The 23460-nt window shown below is 56.3% G+C and overlaps 11 protein-coding genes across 11 annotated transcripts; 6 read left to right on the top strand and 5 right to left on the bottom strand.

Annotated features, from left to right (window-relative positions):
- Nucleotides 1-284: 284 nt before the first annotated feature.
- PG998_015201 (uncharacterized protein) lies at nucleotides 285-1661 on the top strand (the record flags this gene model as incomplete). The annotated part of the gene is made up of 1 exon (XM_066882017.1): nucleotides 285-1661. One exon carries the CDS (start codon nucleotides 285-287, stop codon nucleotides 1659-1661), a length of 1377 nt encoding a protein of 458 aa, XP_066722932.1.
- Nucleotides 1662-1953: 292 nt separating this feature from the next.
- On the bottom strand, nucleotides 1954-3042 carry PG998_015200 (uncharacterized protein; the record flags this gene model as incomplete). Its single annotated transcript, XM_066882016.1, has 1 exon — nucleotides 1954-3042. One exon carries the CDS (start codon nucleotides 3040-3042, stop codon nucleotides 1954-1956), a length of 1089 nt encoding a protein of 362 aa, XP_066722931.1.
- Nucleotides 3043-3530: 488 nt separating this feature from the next.
- Nucleotides 3531-6299, bottom strand: PG998_015199 (uncharacterized protein; the record flags this gene model as incomplete). The annotated part of the gene is made up of 1 exon (XM_066882015.1): nucleotides 3531-6299. The coding sequence occupies one exon, from the start codon at nucleotides 6297-6299 to the stop codon at nucleotides 3531-3533; it is 2769 nt and encodes a 922-aa protein (XP_066722930.1).
- Nucleotides 6300-6433: 134 nt separating this feature from the next.
- On the bottom strand, nucleotides 6434-11044 carry PG998_015198 (uncharacterized protein; the record flags this gene model as incomplete). The annotated part of the gene is made up of 1 exon (XM_066882014.1): nucleotides 6434-11044. One exon carries the CDS (start codon nucleotides 11042-11044, stop codon nucleotides 6434-6436), a length of 4611 nt encoding a protein of 1536 aa, XP_066722929.1.
- A 564-nt stretch (nucleotides 11045-11608) lies between these two features.
- PG998_015197 (phosphoserine aminotransferase) lies at nucleotides 11609-12689 on the top strand (the record flags this gene model as incomplete). Its single annotated transcript, XM_066882013.1, has 2 exons — nucleotides 11609-11713; nucleotides 11778-12689. 2 exons carry the CDS (start codon nucleotides 11609-11611, stop codon nucleotides 12687-12689), a joined length of 1017 nt encoding a protein of 338 aa, XP_066722928.1.
- A 539-nt stretch (nucleotides 12690-13228) lies between these two features.
- PG998_015196 (uncharacterized protein) lies at nucleotides 13229-14087 on the top strand (the record flags this gene model as incomplete). Its single annotated transcript, XM_066882012.1, has 2 exons — nucleotides 13229-13738; nucleotides 13812-14087. The coding sequence occupies 2 exons, from the start codon at nucleotides 13229-13231 to the stop codon at nucleotides 14085-14087; spliced, it is 786 nt and encodes a 261-aa protein (XP_066722927.1).
- Nucleotides 14088-14816: 729 nt separating this feature from the next.
- On the top strand, nucleotides 14817-16361 carry PG998_015195 (uncharacterized protein; the record flags this gene model as incomplete). The annotated part of the gene is made up of 1 exon (XM_066882011.1): nucleotides 14817-16361. The coding sequence occupies one exon, from the start codon at nucleotides 14817-14819 to the stop codon at nucleotides 16359-16361; it is 1545 nt and encodes a 514-aa protein (XP_066722926.1).
- Nucleotides 16362-16794: 433 nt separating this feature from the next.
- Nucleotides 16795-17665, top strand: PG998_015194 (uncharacterized protein; the record flags this gene model as incomplete). The annotated part of the gene is made up of 3 exons (XM_066882010.1): nucleotides 16795-17104; nucleotides 17176-17296; nucleotides 17377-17665. The coding sequence occupies 3 exons, from the start codon at nucleotides 16795-16797 to the stop codon at nucleotides 17663-17665; spliced, it is 720 nt and encodes a 239-aa protein (XP_066722925.1).
- Nucleotides 17666-17777: 112 nt separating this feature from the next.
- On the bottom strand, nucleotides 17778-18439 carry PG998_015193 (uncharacterized protein; the record flags this gene model as incomplete). Its single annotated transcript, XM_066882009.1, has 2 exons — nucleotides 17778-18192; nucleotides 18246-18439. 2 exons carry the CDS (start codon nucleotides 18437-18439, stop codon nucleotides 17778-17780), a joined length of 609 nt encoding a protein of 202 aa, XP_066722924.1.
- A 442-nt stretch (nucleotides 18440-18881) lies between these two features.
- Nucleotides 18882-20953, bottom strand: PG998_015192 (MFS general substrate transporter; the record flags this gene model as incomplete). The annotated part of the gene is made up of 11 exons (XM_066882008.1): nucleotides 18882-19100; nucleotides 19172-19288; nucleotides 19341-19541; nucleotides 19587-19737; nucleotides 19798-19952; nucleotides 20015-20238; nucleotides 20289-20423; nucleotides 20474-20568; nucleotides 20618-20633; nucleotides 20692-20821; nucleotides 20873-20953. The coding sequence occupies 11 exons, from the start codon at nucleotides 20951-20953 to the stop codon at nucleotides 18882-18884; spliced, it is 1524 nt and encodes a 507-aa protein (XP_066722923.1).
- Nucleotides 20954-21496: 543 nt separating this feature from the next.
- On the top strand, nucleotides 21497-23183 carry PG998_015191 (uncharacterized protein; the record flags this gene model as incomplete). The annotated part of the gene is made up of 3 exons (XM_066882007.1): nucleotides 21497-21737; nucleotides 21790-21910; nucleotides 21965-23183. 3 exons carry the CDS (start codon nucleotides 21497-21499, stop codon nucleotides 23181-23183), a joined length of 1581 nt encoding a protein of 526 aa, XP_066722922.1.
- Nucleotides 23184-23460: the final 277 nt, after the last annotated feature.

Genomic DNA, 23460 nt, shown 5'->3' with positions numbered 1-23460 from the left:
GTTGTTGCTTGTGACGTAATCGACTTCTCGTTCGGGCTGTCCCATCGCCCGAGATTAGTAGCTTTAGCCTCGTCAGCCCAGGAGCTGAAAATGAATGCAAGTCTTCAGTACGCATTTATATGTCAATGGTCACGCTACGAGCAGCTTCGTTCGCCGGATATATGGGACATTCCGGACGATAGCCCGTCATCCTATACCGACTGTTCCACCACTAGCCATCACGCTGTCGGCTGAGGGCTCGTAAACAAGAGGATATTCGAATTACTTTTCTCTTACTCCAGAGAATGGCGCAGCCAAAGGTTCTCGTTGTAGGCGCCTCGATCGCGGGCCCCATGGCCGCGTACTGGCTCGCCAAAGCCGGGGCCCAAGTCACCGTCATCGAGAGGTTCCCAAAGTTGAGGAGAAACGGACAGAATATCGACATACGGACCGTCGGCGTCACGGTAATGCGGAGAATCCCCAGGATGGAGGAAGCTGTGCGGGCCAAGACCGTCCCCATGAAAGGTATGACTTTTGTTGACACCCATGGTCGACGGTACGGGACTATCACGCCCACAGGCGACCCGGATCAGCAGTCCCTGGTGTCCGAGTACGAGATCCTCAGGGGCGACCTATCTCAAGTCCTGTTCGATCTGACCAAGGATCATGCAAACGTCCGCTACGTCTTTGGCGAGCAAGTGGCCTCCATGAAGTGGGAGTCGCTGCCGCCACAACAAGGCGCACAACACGTCTCGGATAACGAGCAGATCACCGTGGAGTTTATGAACGGGCACCCTACTACCACCTATGACCTTATCGTGGCCTGCGATGGCGCAACATCTCGAACCAGAGCCATGGGCCTTGGCTGCGGCAGTCGAGACTATGTCCACTCGGCCCATGCCTGGGCTGCCTACTACTCCACACCACCGGGTCAGGACCTTCTTCAAGGATCCAGCGACGGCCTCGGGCATGGCTACAACGCCATCGGCGGGCGCATGCTGGGTATCGACGCCCCCGACCCCGCCACCGGCTCCAACCGCATCACGGCCCTGAACTTCCAACCACGCAGCAGCAGCAGCAGCAGCGGGGACGACGAAGGCCGAGACGCCACGCAGCCGTTTCGGGACGCCGCCAGACAAGGAGAAGGCGCGCTCCGAGGCTACGTGGCCAACCAGCTGACGGGCGCGGGCTGGTTATGCGACGAAGCCGCGCGGGCGATCCGGGACGCGGACGACTTCTACGCCTCCGAGATGGTGCAGGTCCGACCCCCGAGCCTGCACAAGGGCCGGTTCGTGTTGGTCGGCGACGCGGGCTACGCCCCGGGCCCCACCGGCACCGGGACGAGCCTGGCCATGGCGGGGGCGTACGTGCTGGCCGGCGAGATGCACCGACACCGGGGGGACTTGGCGGCGGGACTCCAGGGGTACGAGGACCGGATGCGGCCCATCGTCGCCAAGCTGCAGACTGTCCCGCCTCTTGTCCTCGGCTTCTTGGCGCCCCAGACGGCGTGGGGGATATGGCTACGGAACAACCTCTTTGCGTTGGTTTGTTGGACCGGCTTCATCGACTTTGCCCAGAAATATCTCAGTGCGGCTTTTGCGGAGACTGACAAGACCGGGTTGCCGGACTACTTTGAGGATACAAGGCGGGATAACTTGGACTCGAAGAGTTCGGAATGCTAAGGTGTTCTGTCATGTCATGAATTCCTACTATCTCAACACAAAGGAGCTCCGAACTAACCATAAACTAATGCTACTTTTCTCTATCTTGAAACAGTATCATCTCAACCATGGGTTTCCTCGAAATTCTCTCAACTCTTTCATGTCCCAATGCTACTGTTACTCTTCGAGTAACATGCATTTTCAAATGGGCCGAATTCAAGTTACATACAATATACAAACCAAAGAAGTAGTATCCGAGCAAAAGCATGTGATATCTTGATAGCTACGAAAACAAGAAAGATGGCAGACCCTTTCACTCGAGAACCAAAGATTCGCCAACGCCAATTTGAACAAGGTTGGGCTGTCTCGTGGTCACTGCCTCGCCCTTTTCCTTGGCCAATCTCTCTTCTTCTGCAAGACCCCAGCCCAACGTCCTCCGTACATCGAAGACCCGAGTCATGATCAACCCCCAGTAGCTGAACACGGCATCCGCTGCTGGTATCCAATACTTGGGGCTCTTTTTCAAGGCTCTCTCAAACGCCAGTCCGCCGGTAACCCCTGACACGGTCTGCCATCCCCACGTAGAACTTTCTTTGAGGGGATGCAGCATAGCCAAAACATCGACCGTCCGGGTGGTGTCACGCAGGAACGCCTGCAATGCCGGCTGGTCCATCCGCATGCCATGCGGCGACACCCACAGCGCTTCGTGACGTGCTTGTGTTGTTCCAGCCTCCCCGGCATCCGATTCGTGCGACCACACCACCGCCGTGGCGAAGTTGAGCTCATGCTCACCCCTCAGGCGGAATATTGTCAGCCATTCGGGCAACGGGCCTTGGGGGTGAAGGGCCTGCCACCCCGGCCCTTCGTCGACCATGTCCTGCATGACGGTGACGGACTGAAAGTACTCCCACTTTTCCAGGATGGCGGCGGCTTCGGGGGCGGCCACCACAGGGATGCGCCGGTCAAACTTGCGCAGCGAGGTCTCGTGGAGGTGGTCAGCGTAGTGGAAGGTGATGATGATGGCGTCAACCATCGGATCTTGGCTCGGGCCTGGGAGACCAGCGTCAATCAAGCCCGCATCTGCCGCTTTGTTCTCGATCTCGCGTGCGATCTGCTCGATGTCGTCGCCGTTCTGGATGGGTGATTGGGCCGTCAGGCTCACCGAGGCAACCCAGCTTGCGATGGTGACAGCCGCACCCGATGTCGAGAACCACGGGTCCCAGACAACGTGGTAATACGCCTTGCTGGGCTTCGGCGCTGCGGGGTTCCTGTCAGCTGGCCTCGGGGAGGATATGAGCCAGCTGTTGTCGCCGTTTAGAGAGGTCAGAATCGGGCGGAGCTGTTGAGACTTCGACTCCTTCATGTGTGCGCCCAGTAGCGCGGAACGGCTGTTGGCAGCCATCGTGACATCAGTCCTTCGAACCCCGAAGTTTCCGGAGATGTCTTTGCAATGATGAACCCAGGACGCAAGAGCAGCGCAAGAAGTATCAAGAAGAAATCGAGGCCAACGAATGTGCCCAAGGCGACGGGCGACGGGTCACGAATTCTTTTGAGGGGTGCACCCCCTGGTCAACCGAGAAGGGAATATACGAATGTTGCATCCAGTCTGTGCATGATAGGCATGATAGGCCGCCCCATGAGCGTAAGCAGCCCAAAGGTGAGGTTCTTGCGCCAAGAGGCAGCTGAAGATCAGGTGGAGATGATGATATGATATGCTACTCTAGCGCCTAGTAAGCCGAAGCACTCTAAGAAACCTGAATCAATGGCGTCGACGAATCTCATCGGAACTGCAGTAACGGCCCCAGCACCGACCCCACTACCCCGGCATTCTTAGTCTTTAGGGGTCTTGGACATCGACATTCAATTGCGCATTTCTTTCTCTTACTTCTACTACAGCCGCATCCCTATACACTTTACATATGTCGCCGCAAACTGCTCGTCCATCGGCGGCGCCGGAAACTCACTACCACCGAGAACGTGCTTCCCGACACCCAGGCCCTTGAACATGCCCGCCGCCGTGTCGTCGTTGTACATGTCAAATACCGCCGCGATCCGAGCCAACCGACCACGGGGAAACCTTGCCGCATGATCCAACGCCCGTCGCTTCCAAGCCCCGAAAGCCAGCAATGCTCGCTCGCCGCCGCTGGCCGCGTTGACCAGCTTGAAGAAGTCGTTGCAGCTCGGCGCCCCCGCGTTCAGGAAATCGTAGTCCCGACCCCTCCGATCCGCATTTCGCGTCATGACGTCCACAATGGTTCTGCTCAGGTAGTCAACAGGCAACACGGCCGAAAGGCTCGCCTCCAACGAGGGAAAGGCACCCAGCTCCAGGCTGCCGGCAATGAGGTTGTGCAGGAAATCCCCGCGGTCGAGTCGGAACTGGCCCGACGTCGTCGATGCCGTGACATAGGGTAGACGGTACACCGTTGCCCCGGCGCCCCGCCAGCGAGCCGCCGCCACGAGCCGCTCGGCGACGAACTTGGACGTACCGTAGCCGTACTCTTGCTCGCCCTCGTGCAGCCCCAGGCCGAGGTGGAGAGGCAACGTAGAGATGGTCGACACGAGATGCACCGATTTGGCACGGCCGCGCGACGCCAGCCGCAGAACCTCGTGGGCACTGACAATATTGGGGCCGACATACTCCTTCAATGGCCGCATCCAGTCTACCAGGGCGCCCGAGTGGCAGATGGCATCCACCTGATCGGCCAGCTTGTCGAATGATTCCTCGCTCAGCCCAAACAAGCGTTGGGACATGTCGCCGACCACAGGCTGCACCAGTGGCGCAAATCCCGGCTCCCAGAGCCCGTACCCCTGCAGCGTGCCCACCACCCGCTGCCTTGCCGTGTCAACGCTCCCGGCGCGCACCAGGCAATGCGTCTCGACCCCGCGCCGTAGCAGGTCGCCCAGGACGAAGGCACCGACGAAGCCTGTGGCTCCGGTAAGAAACACCGACTTTGGGCAGCTATCAAGTACTCCCGCATGTCGGGTTACATTGTCGAACGTGAAGCTGCTATCCAGACAGCCTTTCTCCATGGCCTCCATGTCTAGGTCGACGGTTTCGGACATGCTGGTGGCAGTTGTGTCGCTGCAAGTTGACATTGCCGAGGAGGATGCGTCTGCGTCCTGCATCTGTGAACGTAGGAACTGAGCGAGTGCTCTCAGATTCGGATACATGAAGGCAATGTTGACAGAAAGGGTCAGCCCCGTCCATGCCGCCAGACTGTTACGCATTTGCACCGCCGTCAGTGAGTCGATGCCAATGTTTTTCAACGGAACGTCAATATCCACGTCGCATGATCGCGCAAACCCCAATGTCTTGGCCACCACTTCCCGGACCATGTCGAGCATCATGTCCTTGTTTTGGCCTGGCCTAGCGTCCCCCAACACTCCTCGCATATCCACGACTCGGGGAGCCTGGGGGACCTGGGAACTGTGTCCTGTTTCTGGTAGAAGTAGTCGAAGCAATGCTGGCACGCCCCCTTGCTGCTCGTAATAGTCCCGAAGTCGCTTCAAATCAAGAGCCGCTGCTACAGTCAGGGCGCGCCCTTTGTTGACCGTGTCTTGAAGTGATTGCAACCCTTCCTCGGGGGCTAGCGGGTCAAGGCCAAAGTGGGCGAGGTGAGAGAGTGTCGTGCTGCTGAGCCGGGACGCCATGCCGTCGCCTGCCCAGGTACCGTATGCCACCGACGACGCCGGCATGTGCTGAGCGCGCCGCAGATGGGCCAAGGCGTCGAGGAAAGTATTGGCAGCGGCGTAGTTCGCGAGGCCCGCCATCCCCATAACCCCCGAGATAGAAGAGAACATCATGAACATGTCTAGATCCAAATCACGAGTAGCCTGATGCAGGAGCCAAGCGCCGTGCACCTTGGGCAGGAGGGTTGTAGCAAATCGCTCCGGCGTCATCGCGGACAGGACGCCCGAGTCAGAAACGCCAGCTGCGTGGATGACACCTCGAAGCGGTCGTTTCCCTCCGAAGAGTGCCATGATCTTTCTCACACTTTCCGCATCTGCTATGTCTCCAGCAACCACAGTAGTCTTGACACCCATTTTGGTAAGCTCCAGGACCAAGTTTTCTGCGCCGGGCGTTTCCATGCCCTTGCGCGAACTCAGTACCAAGTCGCGGATCGAGTGATCCCTGGCCAGCCATCTTGCAACGCGGGCTCCAATATCGCCAAGACCACCTGTTATCAGAACCGCGCCATCGGTTCGTAACAGTTGCTTTGAAGAGTCCTCTGGAGTATGACCAACGCGCTGCATCCTTGGTACCAGCACGTTTTTGGGACTCACGACACATTCAGGCTCTTGAGTGAGTGCCAAGGCGCAGGCCAGAGATGCTTCGGTATCTGCACCCAGCTCTTCTCCGACATCGATCAAACGCAACTTCAGCTCCGGATGCTCGCTTCTCGTTGTGCGCATCAGACCCCAAAGCGGTGCCGCCCCGAGCTTGAGGGCCTGATCGGTTGACTCGAGCCCCGTGCCCACGGCACCGCGAGTGATCCACGTGAGGGACGGCATGAACTGCATCTCGGCCGCCTCTTGCAGCTGCTTCAGTGCCTTCGCGACGAATGCTTGAGCCTGGTCAATAAAGTCGACGTCTGAGTCCCAGAGACAAATCAGCCCGTCCAGGTTTTTGGCGTCCTGAATGTGCTCTACCCTGGCCATGCGCAAGCCGGAACACGGAAGCATAGACTCTATTTGCCTAGTCCAAGCTGTTTGCCCAACTGGCAGCAATACCCTCCATCTTCCACCATAGTGATTAGGACGCCGACAAACCCCCTCGTCCATCGCATGCCAGGCTATCTCGAACTGATAACCCTTCGGGGATGCCCGTGAACGAGACCCGTGGTCCGTTGGTAGTCCCGTTGGAAAGCGTATGTCGGCAGCTCCACACGTTGACAGCCGAACGGCTCGAAGAATGCCGGCCAGGCGACTGAAATGTGCCTGGTATACAAACAGGCGAGACTGCGTTGAAGAGCAGACATACCGCTGCTTTGACTGCGAGTTAGCGAAGGTAGCCAACTGTGCGACTTGGCCTCGGGGCTGTCTGCAAGAGTGGCCACGCCTAGGCCACATAGCACAGGTTGCGGTCCGATCTCTAGGAAGACATTGGCCCCCTGGCGGGACAGTTCCAGTATCCCATCACTGAAGTGAACCGCATCACGCGCCTGCCGAACCCAATATTCGGCTGTTTCGAGCTCGCCGGGCTCCGCCAGCCTCCCGTGCACACTGCTGACGATGCGCAGTTGAGGCCTCTTGAACCGTACCGTCTGCGCTACAGCTTGGAAATCCTCGAGCATGTCGTCCATGTAGCGGGAGTGGAACGCATGGCCAGTGGCTAATCTCGATGTCTTGCGGCCCTGCTCCGAGAAGTGTATTGCCATTTTCTCGACCGAAGCAGTGCTGCCCGAAACAACTATCTGGCGAGGGGCGTTGTAAAGCCCGATCTCGACGCTCTGAGCGATTCCCAAATCACCCATCGCGGTTTCCACTTCGACGGCGGTGGCTTCCAGCGAGACCATGATCGTGTCGCCGGACAGAGCTTGCATCAATTGTCCACGCGCTGCTACTAATCGGCAGGCGTCCTTCAGGTCCATTACGCCGGCCACATGTGCCGCCACCAGCTCGCCCAGACTGTGTCCGAGGACAAGGTCCGCTGATATGCCCCAGCTCTGCCACAGTCGCCAGAGCGCTACTCCCACGGTGAATAGAGCGGGCTGCCCAAAGTCGGTGCGGTGCAGCAGTGCCGCAGTTTGACTCCCAGGCTCCGCCCACATGACACTGAGCAGCGGCAGCTCCAGCTCTAACTGTCCAAACTGTGCTACAATCTCGTCGATTGCTTCACGGCAGATGGGGTATGTCTCATACATGTCCTTACCCATGCCTGGCCATTGGCTGCCTTGGCCTGTGAATAGCATAGCTAGCTTGGATGACCCTGGGGCCTCTGGGGCCTCTGCGGCATACGGCGCCGGAGAACTTGGCTCGATAATGGATTTAAGCTGGCCCAGAAGGTCGAGCTTATTTCCAGCGAGCAAGACCTGCCGTTTCCGGAAATGGCTGCGAGTAGTTGCCAAAGAGAAAGCCACATCCGCGAGACTAACGTCGCTATCCATGGCGTCGACATGTCGATGGAGCTTTTCAGCCTGCATGCTCAGCGCCGCTTCGGTGTGCCCCGTGATGACGAATGGGAGAGTAGCTGGTTTTGGGGCTGCAAGTTTCGGCCCTTCGGCAATCGGTTCCCTCTTCGGCGGCTCTTCCACCACCACGTGAGCATTTGTGCCGCCGATACCAAAGGCACTGACACCAGCACGGCGTTTCCGTTCGTCCTGCCGACGCCACGGTCGATTGCGCAGCACCGGCTGCATTTTGGCGGCATCCCAGTCTACCGCCGGGGTAGGTTTCGTGACATGCAGAGTCTGCGGCAGCGTGCCATTCTGCATACTCAATACCACCTTGAGCAGTCCTACAAGGCCAGCGGCCGCTTGCGTGTGGCTGATGTTCGACTTGGCCGAGCCGACCAACAGGGGCTCCGAGCTGATGCGGGTAGGTCCAAACACTTCGGCGAGCGAGGTGGCCTCGATGGGATCCCCCAGCTTCGTCCCCGTGCCATGCGCCTCTATGTAGTCGACGTCGTTCGGTTCCAGTCGGGCTGCACGTAGAGCCGTGCGCACCAGTCGCTGTTGTGCGGGACCGCTGGGCGTCGTCAACGTAGCACTGCGCCCGTCATGGTTGACAGCAGTTCCGCGTATCACGGCATGGACGACATCACCGTCGCGCTGTGCATCTGACAATCGCTTCAGGACGACAGCAACGCATCCCTCGGACCATCCCGTGCCTTGGGTGTCGGCAGAAAAGGATCGGCAGCGCCCGTCTGGCGAGGTGCCGTCTAACCGGCCGAACTCGGCGTGTAAGCCGGGGTTCATCATCAGACTTACACCTCCCGACAAAGCTATGTCGCATTCTCCTTGACGCAGCGCATTGCAAGCTAGGTGAGTCGCCACCAGCGATGACGAACACGCCGTGTCAATGGTCATGGCCGGGCCTTCGAGGCCCAGGTGGTAGGAGATGCGGCCGGACATGGTGCCCGCAGCCGAGCCGGTGACGGTGTACCCGTCCAGATCTGCCAGGCCTTTGGCGGCGGATGAGTTGAGCGCTTGATGGGACAAGATGTTGCTTGTACCAATGAAGATGCCAGTCTGGCTGCCTCTCAGCTGATCTGCCGTGTACCCCGCGCGCTCGAACCCCTCCCAGGAAGTTTCCAGCATCATGTACTGAGCAGGGTCTAGCGAGTGCGCCTCCCGTGGCGAGATGCCAAAGAAGGAGAGGTCGAAAGCGTCGACGGAGCGAATAAAACCGCCCCGGCGGCAGTGCAGCTCTTCCGGGGCCGAGCCCATGTCCTCGGGCCAGCGGCCCTCGGGCACGTCAATAATGGCATCACCGCTGCGCTCTAGTAGATCCCAGAAGCCCTGGGGTGTTGTGACCTCCCCGGGAAGCCGGCATGCCATCGAAACAATGGCAATATCGTCAACACTGCCCCTCGGAAACATCTTCAAGTTCGACATGGGTTCATTGACAGAATCTCTGGGTTTCAGTGAACTGTGCAAGTAGGCCGCCAATGTCTTGATGGTGTAGTGCTCAAAGAGTTTGGGGGCCGAGATAGGCCTGCCCAGAACCGTTTCCAGTTCTTTTTGTACCCGGATCGCTCGCACAGAATCGCCACCCATCTCAAAGAAGTTATCGTTGACACCTGCTCTACCATGACCAAGCACAGCCGTCCATACTGCCCATATCTGGCGCTCCAATTCCGAGGCGGGCGTCACACCGACGACTGGCTGTGTGGAGGCAGCTACCTCTGGGAGGGCCTTTCGGTCGACCTTGCCATTGGGTGTGACCGGCAGGGCCTCCATTTCGACAAAGAATGCCGGCACCATGTAGGCCGGCAGCAGCTCAGTCAACCATTGCCGTAATGTGTGGCTAGGCGCTGCTTCCTCGCCCCGAGTTCCCATGGACGGTACGTAATACGCCACGAGCCGATCTTGGCGACACACTACCACTGCCGCAGTGATACCCTCGTGTTTCGTCAACGCCGCCTCGACGTCGCCAAGCTCGATTCTATGGCCACGCACTTTGACCTGCTGGTCAATCCTGCCCATGACGGCCAGTTTCCCCGACTGGACCCAGCGCGCAAGGTCTCCCGTCCGGTACATCAAGCCGCCGTGAAACGGGTCCTGCAGAAAGGTGCGCTGGCTAAGCTCTTTGTTGTTCCGATAGCCACGGGCTACCCCTGCTCCTCCAATATACAGCTCGCCAGGATATCCGGCGGCCACTGGCGACAGGTGCTCATCCAGTACGTAAAGGTGGCCATTGGTGATGGGGCCGCCGATGAGAATGTCCTCGATGCGGGATACCTGCCAGATGCTCGCGTACACGGTCGCCTCGGTCGGGCCATACATGTTCCACAACACGTCGCCGCATTCCAGCAAGCGATCTGCCAGCGATCTGGACAGCGCCTCCCCGCCGCACAATATCTTCATAAGCCGCGGCTGGCCTTGCCACCCGGACGTCAATATCATGTCCCAGATGGCTGGTGTCCCTTGCATCATGGTGATCTCATGTTGCCGCATGAGCTTGACGAGGGCCGATGGGTCTTTGACTTCATGCTTCTGGGCCAGGACCACAGTGCCGCCGCAGAGGAGCGGCAAGCACATCTCGAGGACTGCCATGTCGAACGAAACCGTCGTGATGGCGAGGAGGCGGTCCCTCTCGCTGCACCCGGGCTGCTGCTGCATCGACAGTAGCAAATTGGAGACACTGGCGTGGCTTATCTCGACGCCCTTGGGTCGTCCCGTGGATCCGGATGTGTACATAACGTAAATGAGGTCATCGCTTGAGGTTCCCACATCCAGGTTGCTGCCACCCGGATCAGACAGCAGCATCATGTGTAGGGCGGTGCTGACGGTCAAGCACACACTACTCCAGGTAGAAAGGTGCCCCAGTGCCGAGGCGTCTGCAACAAGCAGTTTTGGATTGGCATCTTCCATCATCTGATTTATCCGCTCGGCCGGGAGCGAAGGGTCGATGGGCACATATGTGGCTCCTGTCTTCATGACAGCCAGCAACACCGCGATGAGGTCGACCGATCGGTCCAGCGCCACACCGACCATATCACCACGCCCAATGCCACGGCCCATAAGAACTCTGGCGAACCGGTTGGCTTGTTCGTTGAGCTCCCTATAGGTGAGGGCGGCCCCGCCGCATATCAAGGCCTGATTGGTGCTGTATGCAGCAGCGGCCCGTTCGAAAAGTTGATGAAAACACGGCATTGGTGCGGTAACGTCGACACCAAGACTATATTCGTCTGCTTCCACGCCCCGTTGAACTTCTCCCGGCTGGGCAGTCAAGTCCATCATGTTTATCAGCTTAGACGACTTGAATGGTCCTTGCTTTTCGTCTTTTTTTCTATGAGATATGGGCTTCAACTGTGATCTATCAAAAGACGATACTCGGTATATCATGATATACCCATGGTATGCAGTATGCAATATGCAGTATTTGAGTCATCGTGTTATTGCTACCTAGACTGTCGTGAACCCCCTGCAATCCTTGCTTGTCTCATTTTGACCAGCATGGGACTTTGTTGGCTCAGTAGACAATATTTGCTGCAACGTACTTTTAGCATTTCATTGGAGCATGCTATACAAAGGATTCACTAATGCATCCTGCGTCTATACCAAACCCCGCACCTCCGGGTGTGCTTCGTCGCCTCGTGGAGTATAAGTACGCAGGTCTGATAGGTTTGGCGGGGTCACCTTTCTGTTCCATCTTTGTAAGCAAAGAGGGGCAGGCATCACTTTTCACAAGCAAACCTGTGTTCGTATGATCCTCGTTGCGACTTCATCACACCCATCGCTACCCTCACCAGTTTTGGACTAACTATCAATTCGCCCCCTTTCGAATCACTACGCGTCATCACTATGGTAGTAGTCGCAGTCGCTGGGGGTCTCGGAGACCTCGGGGGCTTGATCACCAACTCCCTGCTTGAAACCGGCAAGCATGAGGTCTACGTCCTGTCCCGAAAGGTTTGATACGAACTTGACTTGTCCTTGTGGCTCATTTAGTTGGCTAAGCATGTGATATTCGCAGGCAGCGGAGAATGATCCTGGCCGCATATCGCCTTTGACGGGCGAGCGCTACTTCCCCGTGGCTCAAACCGACTACTCCTCTGTAGATCGGCTCTCAGAGCTACTCACAGAGCTCAAAGTGGAAGTCATCATCTGCGCCATGACCATGGACTCCGACTCTGTGTCGGATGCGCAGGTCCAATTGATCCGCGCAGCAGAGAGGTGCCCCTGCGTCCGGCGCTTTGTGCCCTCCGAGTTCAATGTCGAGTACGAGGCCGGAGACGACGTGCTTCCCTACCCCATGAAGCACTTTCACGTGGCGGCCCGTCGGGAATTGGAAAAGACCCAAACGCTCGAGTACGCCTACATCTACCCCGGCATGTTCATGGACTACTTTGGCCAGCCGCGTGTGCCGAGTGTGCTGCGTCGGCTCTGCTTCTTCGTCGACCCAGCCCATGGCCAAGCCGTACTGCCCGGCGACGGGGAAGCCAAGATGAGCATGACATTCACCACGGACTGTGCGCGCTACCTGGCGCTGGCGCTCGACTTGGAGACTTGGCCCCGCGTCTTGTCTACTGTCACCAGCACCGTCACCCTCAACGAGCTAGTTCGGCTTGTGGAGAAGAGCCTTGGCCGAACGCTCCAGGTTCGCCACCAGCCGGTCGAAGCCCTCTTGCAGCACACAGGCATCGACCTCCCCACCAACATGGAGATTGCGAAGGGCCGGGCGGGGAGGGGAGGCCTCGACCCGCTGCGCGCCTTGATTGCCGACCTCGAAGCGAGCGTCGCACTGGGCGCGTATGATTTGACGCAGCTGTCCGGGCAGAAGTCCGGGCATTTGGACCTGGTCAAGACATTCGCGGACAAAGCCCCGGCACCAAGACGCATCGAAGACGTGCTAGAGGAGGCTTGGGGATCCAAAGCTGTACAGTAATCTGTAGACGGTTAATGAGTGCCAAGGAACGGACCAATGTAACCATCGTGGGGGTTCGTTCCGGGGGCCAAGTGCTGACGGCAACTGACAAGGGGTTCGTTTTTGCTTTACTACACGGAACCTGCATGCATCAATCATAAGATTTGTCAACGCAATGTCGATCCCTGCCATCATTGTCTCTGTTGAAGATTCCTATAGGATTTGTAGTACTGCGTGAAGCTGCCTAGCCAAAACCGAGGTCCATATCATGCAAGGTACTTTTAGTGTTGTGATGTCCTGTCAATGCGGCCATCTATACGGATTGGGTAGCTGATGACTCTCGGGAAACCCACAAAATCGTTAGCGGCATCATCATCTTGGCAAAGGATTAGTGGGTTGCGAACGCCGATGCTTGGGCTCGTGGTTTGGTTGTCATTATGATATCTCCTACTCGGGGGCAACAGTGTTTTCCTTGGATTCAAGAGGGAAGCGACATAACTCAACAGTTCTGACTTCGCCAGCCATACTGCTCTCACTTGGTCGTCTCCCAAGTTGCAAGTATGGACAAACCTGCACCCAAGCTGCAACAAGTTCAAGCCTCCGCGGGCCGTGACGCCATCTTGCGTGCGCTCCGCGAGGATGGGGCTGTCATCATCAAAGGCCTGTTCACAACCGACCAGGTGCGCCGCCTCAACGAGGAAGTGCAGCCTTCCGTCGACCAGTTACATGTGGGATCCAAGCACACAGAAGAATGGGTCAAGGACTTTCATGGCGACAATACCAAACGTCTAAACAACGTTGTCTCCCTGAGTCCTACCTTTCGCCACGAGGTCCTAGAGAGCGACCTGATTCACCAGTGCTGCGAGGCCATCTACCTTGAGGATGCCGGAGGGTATTGGATGAACTCGGCCCAGGTCATCGACATCGGGCCCGGCAGCCGCGCCCAGCCGCTGCATCGAGACCAGTGGCAGTTCCCCATTTTCACGCACGCCGGGCCCGACGCCCCCGAGGCCAGCATCAACTTCGTCGTGGCGCTGAGCGACTTTACCGGCGCCAACGGGGCCACCCGCGTCATTCCGGGAAGCCATCGCTGGAAGGACCTCGGCGACAACGGGGCCCCCCGAAGACACCATCCCGGCCGAGATGGAGCCGGGCGATGCTTGCTTCATTAGCGGCAAGGTGGTTCACGGAGGCGGCGCTAACATCACCGACAACGCCACGCGCCGGGCCATCACGCTGGTCTTTCAGTGCTCGTACCTCACCCCGGAGGAGGCGTATCCTTTCAATGTGGAGAAGGACATTGCTCGCTCGCTTAGTCCGCGGGGACAGCGCATGATCGGATTTCGATCCCAGTTTCTGAAGAACAGCCCGGGGGTCTGGAAGCGAGACTACGGTGAGCCTGATGAAGTGTACTGTTAGGGAGGGGTAGCCAAGCGCCCTTTGCTGGAACATCGGAACTGTAATCTGTATGTTTGGTACTCCAGCGGGTATTCAAGTAACAATAGGGCCGAGAGCCGGATCGAGAGCCTTATCCATAGCTGTAGCTAAAAATACAGTGACTCAGAACGCGGTGTGGCCCTTGTACGTCTGGATGAGATGCATAGCTACTGGAAATCCAACATCAAGCAGACCCTGGCCAACCCAAGAGAGGCAGTAGATAGTAGGCAACAGTCAAGTAACGCTACTTCTGGCGGATGTTGCGTCAGGGGAATGACTCATGTCGAATCCTAGGATATTCGACCCTGGGCGTCTTCCCCCTGGCCAAATGATTGGGCCTACACGTTCAGCTACCCGCTCGTGATATAGAACTGCTTTGCATCCCCTCCTCCATCTTCATGCAACTAGCGATCCTTCAGCTAGTGATGCCGTTGAACCCATTGATTTAGACCAGAGACATCAGCTTTTACCAGACGAGAAATGCATGACGCTATGTCCTCGCTTGGGGCGTCTCCCTTGTTAGGCTTGGCCAATCCTAATAGTCTTGGCCAATAAATGCAATAATTCCGTCTAACATATTGTATGCATATGCCAATGAATTACCTCGTTACAAGAATATCTATCCTCGGTATTGTGACGTTATAACACAGACTAGCTGTGCCTGTGAACTGTCATGATAAACCGGCTACATAGAATTGCACCAGCACCATAATGGCACGAACAGAAGAGACTCGTCATCACCCTTCATGGACTCAGACCAATTCAAACACTTATGTGCAAAAGTATGGGTTCCAAGAAGTGTTGTATAACGCCATTTGCGTACCTCCCGGAGCTCCTGGCCTCTTCCTCATAGGCTCAAACGTCACCTTCAAATACATTCCTCATGCCGCATCTGCGGGCGTCAAAGAAAATTCACCAGCCGGCGACTTGGTCTCTCGCTTCCGCTACGCCTGGCTGCAAGTGCGTCTGCAATACCCAGAGCTGGCGGCGGAGAACCTACCCGAGGGCAAGACGTACACGTCCCCCTCTTCCCCGGCCGACCTCCAGACTTGGCTCCAAGATACGTTCATTGTGGCCTCAGGCGAGACATTCTCAGGCTGTTGGGAGAGGCTCGTGAAAACCCGCCAAATGACCCTGTACTTCTTTCCAGAGAAGTCTCAGCTGTTCTTGCAGGGCGAGCACATCATCTTCGACGGCCGGGGCATCATGAACTTCTGGGACCAGTTCTTCCGCGCTCTCGCCTCGCAGTCACCGGGGACTCTCCAGATCGCGCTGGAGAGCTGGGTGGATGGATCTGACTTGGCGCTCCTTTCGCCTCGTTCCGAAGACATCCTGGACATGACGGAGAAGCAGCCCGGCCGTGGCGAGGCGCGGGCGCTGGAGATGCTGGCTCCAGTAGTCGGAATGGACGCGCCCATTACCTTTCCTTTCCCGCGCCCCTTCCCCCCTACTTCACCGCATAACAAGTACCACACTCTGCGCATTAGTCACCAACACACATCGGCCATCGCCGCTGCTTGTCGTGTCCAGAAATTAAGTGTCACGGGAGCCTGGCACGCCGCCATGGTGCGCGCCATCCAGTCTACCCAGGCGGATAGACTGCAACAGCATCGCCAATCGGGCAAAGTTCTGGCAGAACCGAAGGCCGGCACACAGTTTGCCTGCTTTGGAAACTTTGACCTTCGTCGGTATTTCCCAAATCCCGATGAGGTCTCGACAGCACATTCAGCCATGGCTTTCAATCGATCCAACAGCAGCGTCTTGGGCAACCACCATTGCGTGGTACCTTTCGTCGTGGCCGCCCCAGAGAGCAAGACGTTCCTCGAGCTGGCGCGTGAGACCACCGCCTATTACGCCCAAGACTTGCCCAAGGCCGATCCCGAGGTATGGAGCGCACTAGGCCCCATGATCCGCCAGCTGGCGCCAGACTTCGTGCGAACGGATCCTGACAAGCCGCTCGAGGAGACGACACCGGCTCTTTCCAGTCTAGGCGTCGTGGACCAATTCATCGGCTCCAGGTACACCGACACAAAGGAGATGGAGGGCGGCGCTTGGGAGCTGGAAGATGTGTGGTTCGGGAATACCGTGACGGGGCCATGGTTGGAGTGTTTCATGTGGTCGTGGCAGGGCCGCATGACGCTGAACTCATGCTATAATCCTGCTTACTATAAGCAAGCCGAACTTGAGCAATTCCACGGGCTAGTCGTGCAAAAGCTGCTGGATGGACTTGCCATCGAGGACCAGGCAAAGCTGTGAGGGTTTACAAGACGCCCTGATCTTGCACTTTCGTTTTTATTAATTGTCCTACCCATATCTTGGTTCACTTTGGTCTGTTTACTCGTGCTTTTGCAGAAATTACATATTATATGTCGCCTTGAATATATCTTGCCCTGTCTGCTTCCAAAGCACTGGAAAAGCGCCAGGTCGGCCTTTGTGTCTGGATCTTGTTTACTAGTGGAGGGGAAAAGTTGCAAACCCCAGCCCCTGACAGCATCAAGCCGAGGCATGGTTTCAGCATTTAGGCTACAACAATCATCGTGTAAGCCGTGACAAAAGCGGTCCAAGGGGGCAGAAAATTGGGAGCGGCTCAGCAATTCCCCCACGCGTGTATGAGGAAGAGTCGGAATAGCTCCATTGCACGCTACGGACTTGTCTTCCAATAACAGCTTTTACGCCAATTCATCTCAAGATGGTAGGAGTAATCCGAATTTCCTCCATGTATGTGCCTTTCGTCATGGCATGCTTGTGGGCAGTCGGGACCTGCTTTGACTCTGAGGCCGAGTGGCCTGAGCCTAACGTGGTGTACCAGCCACCACTACAACCTGGCGATGTCAACTGCCGCTATTCAGCCAGAACAAATTATGTCGTCGACCAGAAGACGTGCGAGAGACTTTGCGACAAAAACGAGATCACCATTGACAAGTTCCTCATGTTGAATCCCACCGTGGCGCGGGACTGCAGTAACATCCAGCCAAACTCTGAGTATTGTGTTCGCGGCTGTAAGTCCAAGTCTGATATTGGAAGAACCTCATAAGAGAACAGCACAGCTTACAAACACTGTCTAAACTAGTTATAGAGCCTGTACGGGCTTACGACGGGCGATGTGGTCCGAAGTTCCGCAATGCGACCTGCTCGGGAATGGCCATGGGCCAATGTTGCAACAAAAGAACTTGGCAATGCGGCCAATCCATGTGAGGCCACCTTTGTCTCATTTACTGTGAGCTAACTGGACTTTCGTGGTTTGATTGTTGACCTACGCTATTCTCTACAGAGTGGACTGCCACCCGGAGATTTGTTACAAGGGCGGAATGAGTATCTGTGGACGGCCCAGCTTCCGCGATACAACGTGGACTAAGGATCAAACCTGCGGTTACATACTCGGTGAGCGTTGGTGTAATGGCGAGCAGGATGTCTGCTGTAGAAATCTCGAAGAGAATGACTACTGCGGCATCAGCAGTTGGGCTTGGGAAGACGACAACAAGGTGGTGTACTCTGCAAAGATCAGGAGGTGGCGTACTGATCTGTATGGGCCAAGGCCCGAGAGCCAGCGATGGGTCTAATTTGGGCGGGATACATTGGTGCAAGAGAAAAATATAGTATGAAGCAGGAGAGTGCCTGGTTTCGACTTTCAGTATATATCATCAGAAATGGATCGCAAACACCGAGGTATTTCTACACAAGGCTGCAGAATAGAAGGCCCCATATCATCGTCCCAGCCACCGAGACTACCAGCCAGCGTGTTGGAGTCTCGCTTCTCCGTCCTACTGAAGAAGGTGACTGCGATACCGAGGCAGTACTGACCCCAGAGCCTGAACCTTGTGCACCGGAAGAAGCATTCGTGGGCGCATCCTGCAAGGGAGGAGCCTTGGACATAGACGTGGTCACGGTATACGCGTTGGGCTTGCATGTAGTGGCACCTTGCTGCATAAAGGCAGTCGGGGCGGGAGCGTACTCGTCGTTGCCCGGCACAAATGTTACCATCGAGGGCGTCGAGTCCGCCAGGGTCGCCACCACAGTGCGATCGTACAAGGAATGACAGCGCACCACGGGGCTGTCGGCCTCGCGTGGAATGGCGCAGGTGAAGTGACTTTGTTCAAGAATTAGCCTGTATGCATTACACTGTGAGATGGGCCAACTTACACAGAGGTAGGTTTTTCGTTGTTCCACGGGTAGGCCCGAGTCTCGGGACAGCACAAAGTATACGTTGGCAGGCCTGTCACGCCGTTTGCAGACGAGGTGATTTGGCTGCCGATCGAAGTGCAAGCTGGCGTGTAATTAGGCACGCAGACCGGGGTGGGCTGCACACATGCCGGGGATCCTGTTGCGGTGGCCATGATGAGAGAGTACGGGGTAGAACAAGTTTACCGGGTGAGGCGGGTTTGATGGCATGAAGCTGTACTTTGCTGATGCGGCATCGATTTGGGTTTTGTACACCATCTTGCCCACTGAATGGGATCTTGACCGTTGAAGCTATGCCTCATCGCAACAGTAAGCCCGAGCTAAGCTCAGCTTGGCATTCTGGTATAAGAAGGTGGATAAGATGTTGTGGGGGCGGGTTCAGCTGGACAGGGTCGAGAAGGCAGATGGCACGATGCCTCAGCCCGACAGTTGAGGCGCAGTCATACGGGGTGGGGTGTACGCGGGTCCTGGGTGGCATTTTTGATACGCCGTGCCCAGATATGGAATAGCAAATGGACGAGTTCTTTATATCTCCGCAAGGAGGAGATCCGATATTGAAAACGCCCAAACAAAGTTGGGCTTCATGCCCCCTCACCGCTACAACGCATACCGGAAAGCCAGATTCTGCCCATCAGTCAAGTCGAGCATCGCTTTGGGGACCTTTTGACGGGTGACCTGTCCAGACGAGTCGACTTTCTCGACGTAGCCATAGTCATCGTGTGCGATGCTTTCCGGCAATGCATCCCGTCTCTTATTTTCCTTGCTGAGTATGTATCGAAGAAGAAACAGCAGTACGTAGTCCCCTGCGTACGAGGCCTGTGACGGAGGTCAGATGTCATAGTCTAAAGAGATGTCTCCTCAGTTGCCCATTATCGAGCGGGACGCACCAGCATGATGGAATACGGGACGTAATTCCTGGGCTTGTATTGTGCCCTCCAGAACTGAGTGCAAAGGGTCTGCCCCAGAGCATATCCTACTAGGAAGATGGCATTGACGGCTAATTTCTGTGTTCTCCCCGTTAGGCGTTGCTTCCTCATCGCAAAGAGGGATTCTTACTTTAGTATGGCCCGAGGTCGTCACGGCCACCCAAGACACCACCATAACCCACGACGGAGCTCCGCCAACGTTGAGTACATAGTAAGAGCAAAGAAGTCCTACGCGGTTCCCCCAAGGCAGAGCCATCAGAAGTATGACACCAAGGACCGAGGGCCCGAAGAAGAGGGCAGCAAGGTAGCAACGCGAGTTCTGACCACGCGCCTGTCAGAATCATAAATGCAAAAAAAGCACGTGCTGGGCACTCACGGGGAACCTTCGAAGCATCATTGTTGACAGGCCGATGGAAAGTATCTGGGCAACCCCTGTGGGGATGTTGAGAGCCATGGTTTCGACGTCATTGAACCCAAAGGACTGGATGATCAGGGCGTATTGAGTGAAGATGCCGTTTTGGAGATTTCTGGCATCTGGTGAGCTGGACCGGCGGGGTGCAGACGGGGTAGAAGAGAGAGAGACCTACGAGATGAGCGCAAAGAGGAAGAATAGCCAGGTCTTGACATCCTTGACGGCTTCTTTTGCCTGCTCGGGTTTCCAGACCTTGGTCTCCGTCCCGCTCTGGTTGGACTCGACTCTCTTGACTGCCGTGAACTTTTCTTCTGGCGACAGGAACCTGGCCTTGACAGGGCTGTCCGGAAAGAAGACAAAAGGCACACTGCTGTGCACAAGGTCAGGCCTACGTAGATGATGAGGAGGAGTTGCCAGGGAGCGGGTTTCTTTGTGCTGCTGGAGTGCGCAACGCCAAAGGCCAAGAATCCCGCGATAATCTGCGAGACTCCGTTCCCTTGGAGCGTCCAGCCGATGCGCTGGCCGGCCTCGGTTCGGTCGTAGAACATGGACATGACCAGCATCAAGGCGTTGGTCGAACAACCCTCGGAGCCACCGAGGAGGAAGCGAAGCACGACTAGGGCTGGTCAGCCGTTGAAACGAGGACGGAGTGCGGTAGATACCCACAAAGACCACCAAAACTGGTGCAAACACACTGGAGGCCCAGTAAAACAGACCAGAGGAAGATGTTCGCAGCCAAGTACTTTGCGACCGGAAATCTTTGGAGCGCCCACGAGTGCGGGTAGGCAAACACCAAGTAGCCTGTGACGAGTGTCAGTTTACGGCAGAGCGAAGGAGTGTGGTGCAACTACCAATGTAGAAGGCCGAGCTCAGCGTGTTGAATTCATCAGCCGAAAGGTGGTTGTCTTCGATGATGCCCAAGACGGCCGAAGCCCCGATGGTGTTTCTGAGCGGGATGTCAGTCTGGGGCATTCGTTGTTCGTTGGAATGCATACTTGTCCATGAACTGCACTGTTGTGGGTGGAGTTTAGATAGACGTAGAAGTATCGAGGCTGGATGGATTTCTCACGTAAATATACCGCGAAAAGAAGCGGCAGTATAACTCGGTCAATCTTCTTGCGCAGTCTCCTGGTCTCTTTTGGATCAAGCTGTTCGGTGTCGTCATGGCCAGCTACGATGTCTACCGCTTCGTCGACGCCCTTTCACTTGGTTAGCTGCAGCTTAGCCGCTTTTGATTGGATCGGACTTACCTGGTCATACCGGACCACTTCAACAGCGGACTCACCTGTCTTGACCTTGTCTCCTTTCTTTGTGGGTTTGTCAATCGTCATGTTGATGTTTTGCGCAACCAGCCAGTCTAGTCTCAATGGTCTCAACAAATGTGGAATGAGCTAGTCGTTGATTTTAAAGTGTTGTAGTAGATGGATGAAGAGGAAGCTTTATATACTGAACTTAAGAAGATGCAGAAAGATGACTCTTCTTGTTCTTTCCATTTCGGCTCGATGTCGAGCTGTCACAGAATGATAACCCCGGATGAATATTGCGCCCGGCATATTTCCGGGAGTGAGGGCTCTGGAGAGCAACGAGTGTAATTGGTCGATATTATCTTCAATGTTCATGCACCTTATAATAGCTACATCTCACGTTGCACCCTCACACCCTCCCTCTACGTCAGGCGACGCGGGCTGAGTAACACCCACAGTTGCTATCATCACCATACCCCGCTTTTGCGACGGCGAACTTTAGAAAAGGGGCTCATGCAACGCTGAAGTTTGACTTGACTGCATGGCAACAGATCGATTTCGAAAACTGCTAAAGACCCGAGGAAAGAACCGAACACTGCCGAGAGAACCGTGCCCGGCCAGACAACCAACATGGAGCAATTACTCCAAGCCTACACAGAGCTGAGACAAGGAGTGAGCACATACGCACTCCTTCCTCTGCTCTTCACACTTTACATTGCCGGTATTTCACTATACCGGTTGTATTTTAGCCCGGCATCCGGCTTCCCAGGGCCGAAGCTGGCGATCGTGTCGTATTGGTATGAGTTTTACTACGACGTCTGGAAAGGAGGCCGTTATACATGGAAGATCCGCGAGCTACACGATGTTTACGGTGAGTTGCACAACCGTGTTGTTTGGTGTCGCGTCTTGACAATGAAATGCAGGCCCGTTCGTCCGGATCAATCCACACGAAGTTCACTGCAACGACCCCGACTTCTTTCCGATCCTGTACACAAACTCGTCGAAAAGGAAGTCGGACAAGTCCAAGTGGCTCATAAGACAGTCGTACGTGTTCCCAGCGAAGTCCATTCCCATTTGCTGACCCATGCATTGCGAAAGATGGACGAGAGATTCCACCTTCAAGACCATCGAGCACGACCTACACAAGCAACGCAGGGCCCAGCTCAACCCTTTCTTCTCCAAGGCCTCCATCCGTTCACTGGAGCCTCTCATGGCCAGCAAGGTCGACCGCGTATGTCAGCGCCTGCAGCATCTTGCCTCTCACGGCCAAGTCGTGTCGTTGACCCACGCCTTTGCCGCCCTCACCCTCGATATCGTGTCGCATGTTTGCTTCGGGGTCTCCTACAACACACTGGAGGACGATGACCTCTGCAAGGACTGGTACGAGGGCATGGTCGTGGCCAGCCGGGGCGGCAATCTCGTGCGCCACCTGCCATGGATCTACACTTCGCTCCGTTTCCTCCCGAGATTGGCCACCGCCTCGACCTCGGCCGGGATGCAGGCGTCCACAGGGCGTCAGAAGGAGCTAGAGTCGACAGTCCGCGACGTGATTGGAAGACACAACAGCAAGGAGACCAAAGAGGCGGCCAAACCGGCTTCTCGCACCATATTCGATGCCATCTTGGACGCCAACGTGCCAGCCGAAGAAAATTCCGAACCCCGACTCGTCAACGAGGCCCATTCCCTGACGGGCGCCGGCGCCATGACGACCGCCAAAGCCATGGAGCAGACCATCTACTATCTACTCCGCCAGCCGGATTGCATGCATCGGCTTTTTGAAGAGCTGACGGCCGCCATACCCGACGATGCCGTCATCCCTTCGTCGGCGGTGCTCGAGAAGCTTCCGTACTTGACGGCGGTCGTGCACGAAGGACTCCGTCTCAGCAAAGGCGTGCCTCACCGCTTCATGCGCATCTCGCCGGACGCATCGTACCACTACGGCCACGTGATCATCCCCCGAGGCGTGCCAGTCGGCATGACGCTGATGGACTTTGTCGAGGATCCCGACGTCTATCCCGATCCCCAGTCCTTCGATCCGGAGCGATGGATCCCCTTTGACGGCCCGGCAGCCCGTAAGTGCCGCGACAACCTCCTCATCTTTGGTGGGGGCAGTCGGATGTGCGTGGGCATCAATATGGCGTGGGCCGAGCTGTATCTCACCATAGCGGTTGTCGTCCGAAGACTTGGTCCCCGATTGCGCCTGGCGGACGTGGACTTTGAGAGGGACGTGATGGTGGTCGAAGATGGATTCAATGCCCTGGCCAGTCGCGACTCCAAGGGGCTTCGGATCACGTTGGAACCAGGGGTTTCGTCTTGAATAGGCGTGTGGCAACATGTTGACCGATGACATCTTTGCCGGGCACGAGCTTGAATACGGTCTTCCTAGATCTTTATTGAAATTCTATGTTATTGTGTGACTATACCTCTAACTCCGAAGTTGCTCCATCTGAATTGCTAAATGTCTGATATCACGAGGAGAGACATGGCGTGAGCACATCGTTCAGAATCGAAGTTAAGTCAACCACCCCTCCAAACCACCTCCAGGAAAACAGCAAGGGTCGGCTATGCGTTAGCCATCAAGACTTGGTTTCCGC

The sequence above is a fragment of the Apiospora kogelbergensis genome (assembly GCF_038363985.1).
Source record: "Apiospora kogelbergensis strain CBS 113332 chromosome Unknown utg000021l_segment0_segment0, whole genome shotgun sequence".
NCBI lineage: Eukaryota > Fungi > Ascomycota > Sordariomycetes > Amphisphaeriales > Apiosporaceae > Apiospora > Apiospora kogelbergensis.
This window is presented reverse-complemented; position numbering and strand designations above follow the sequence as displayed.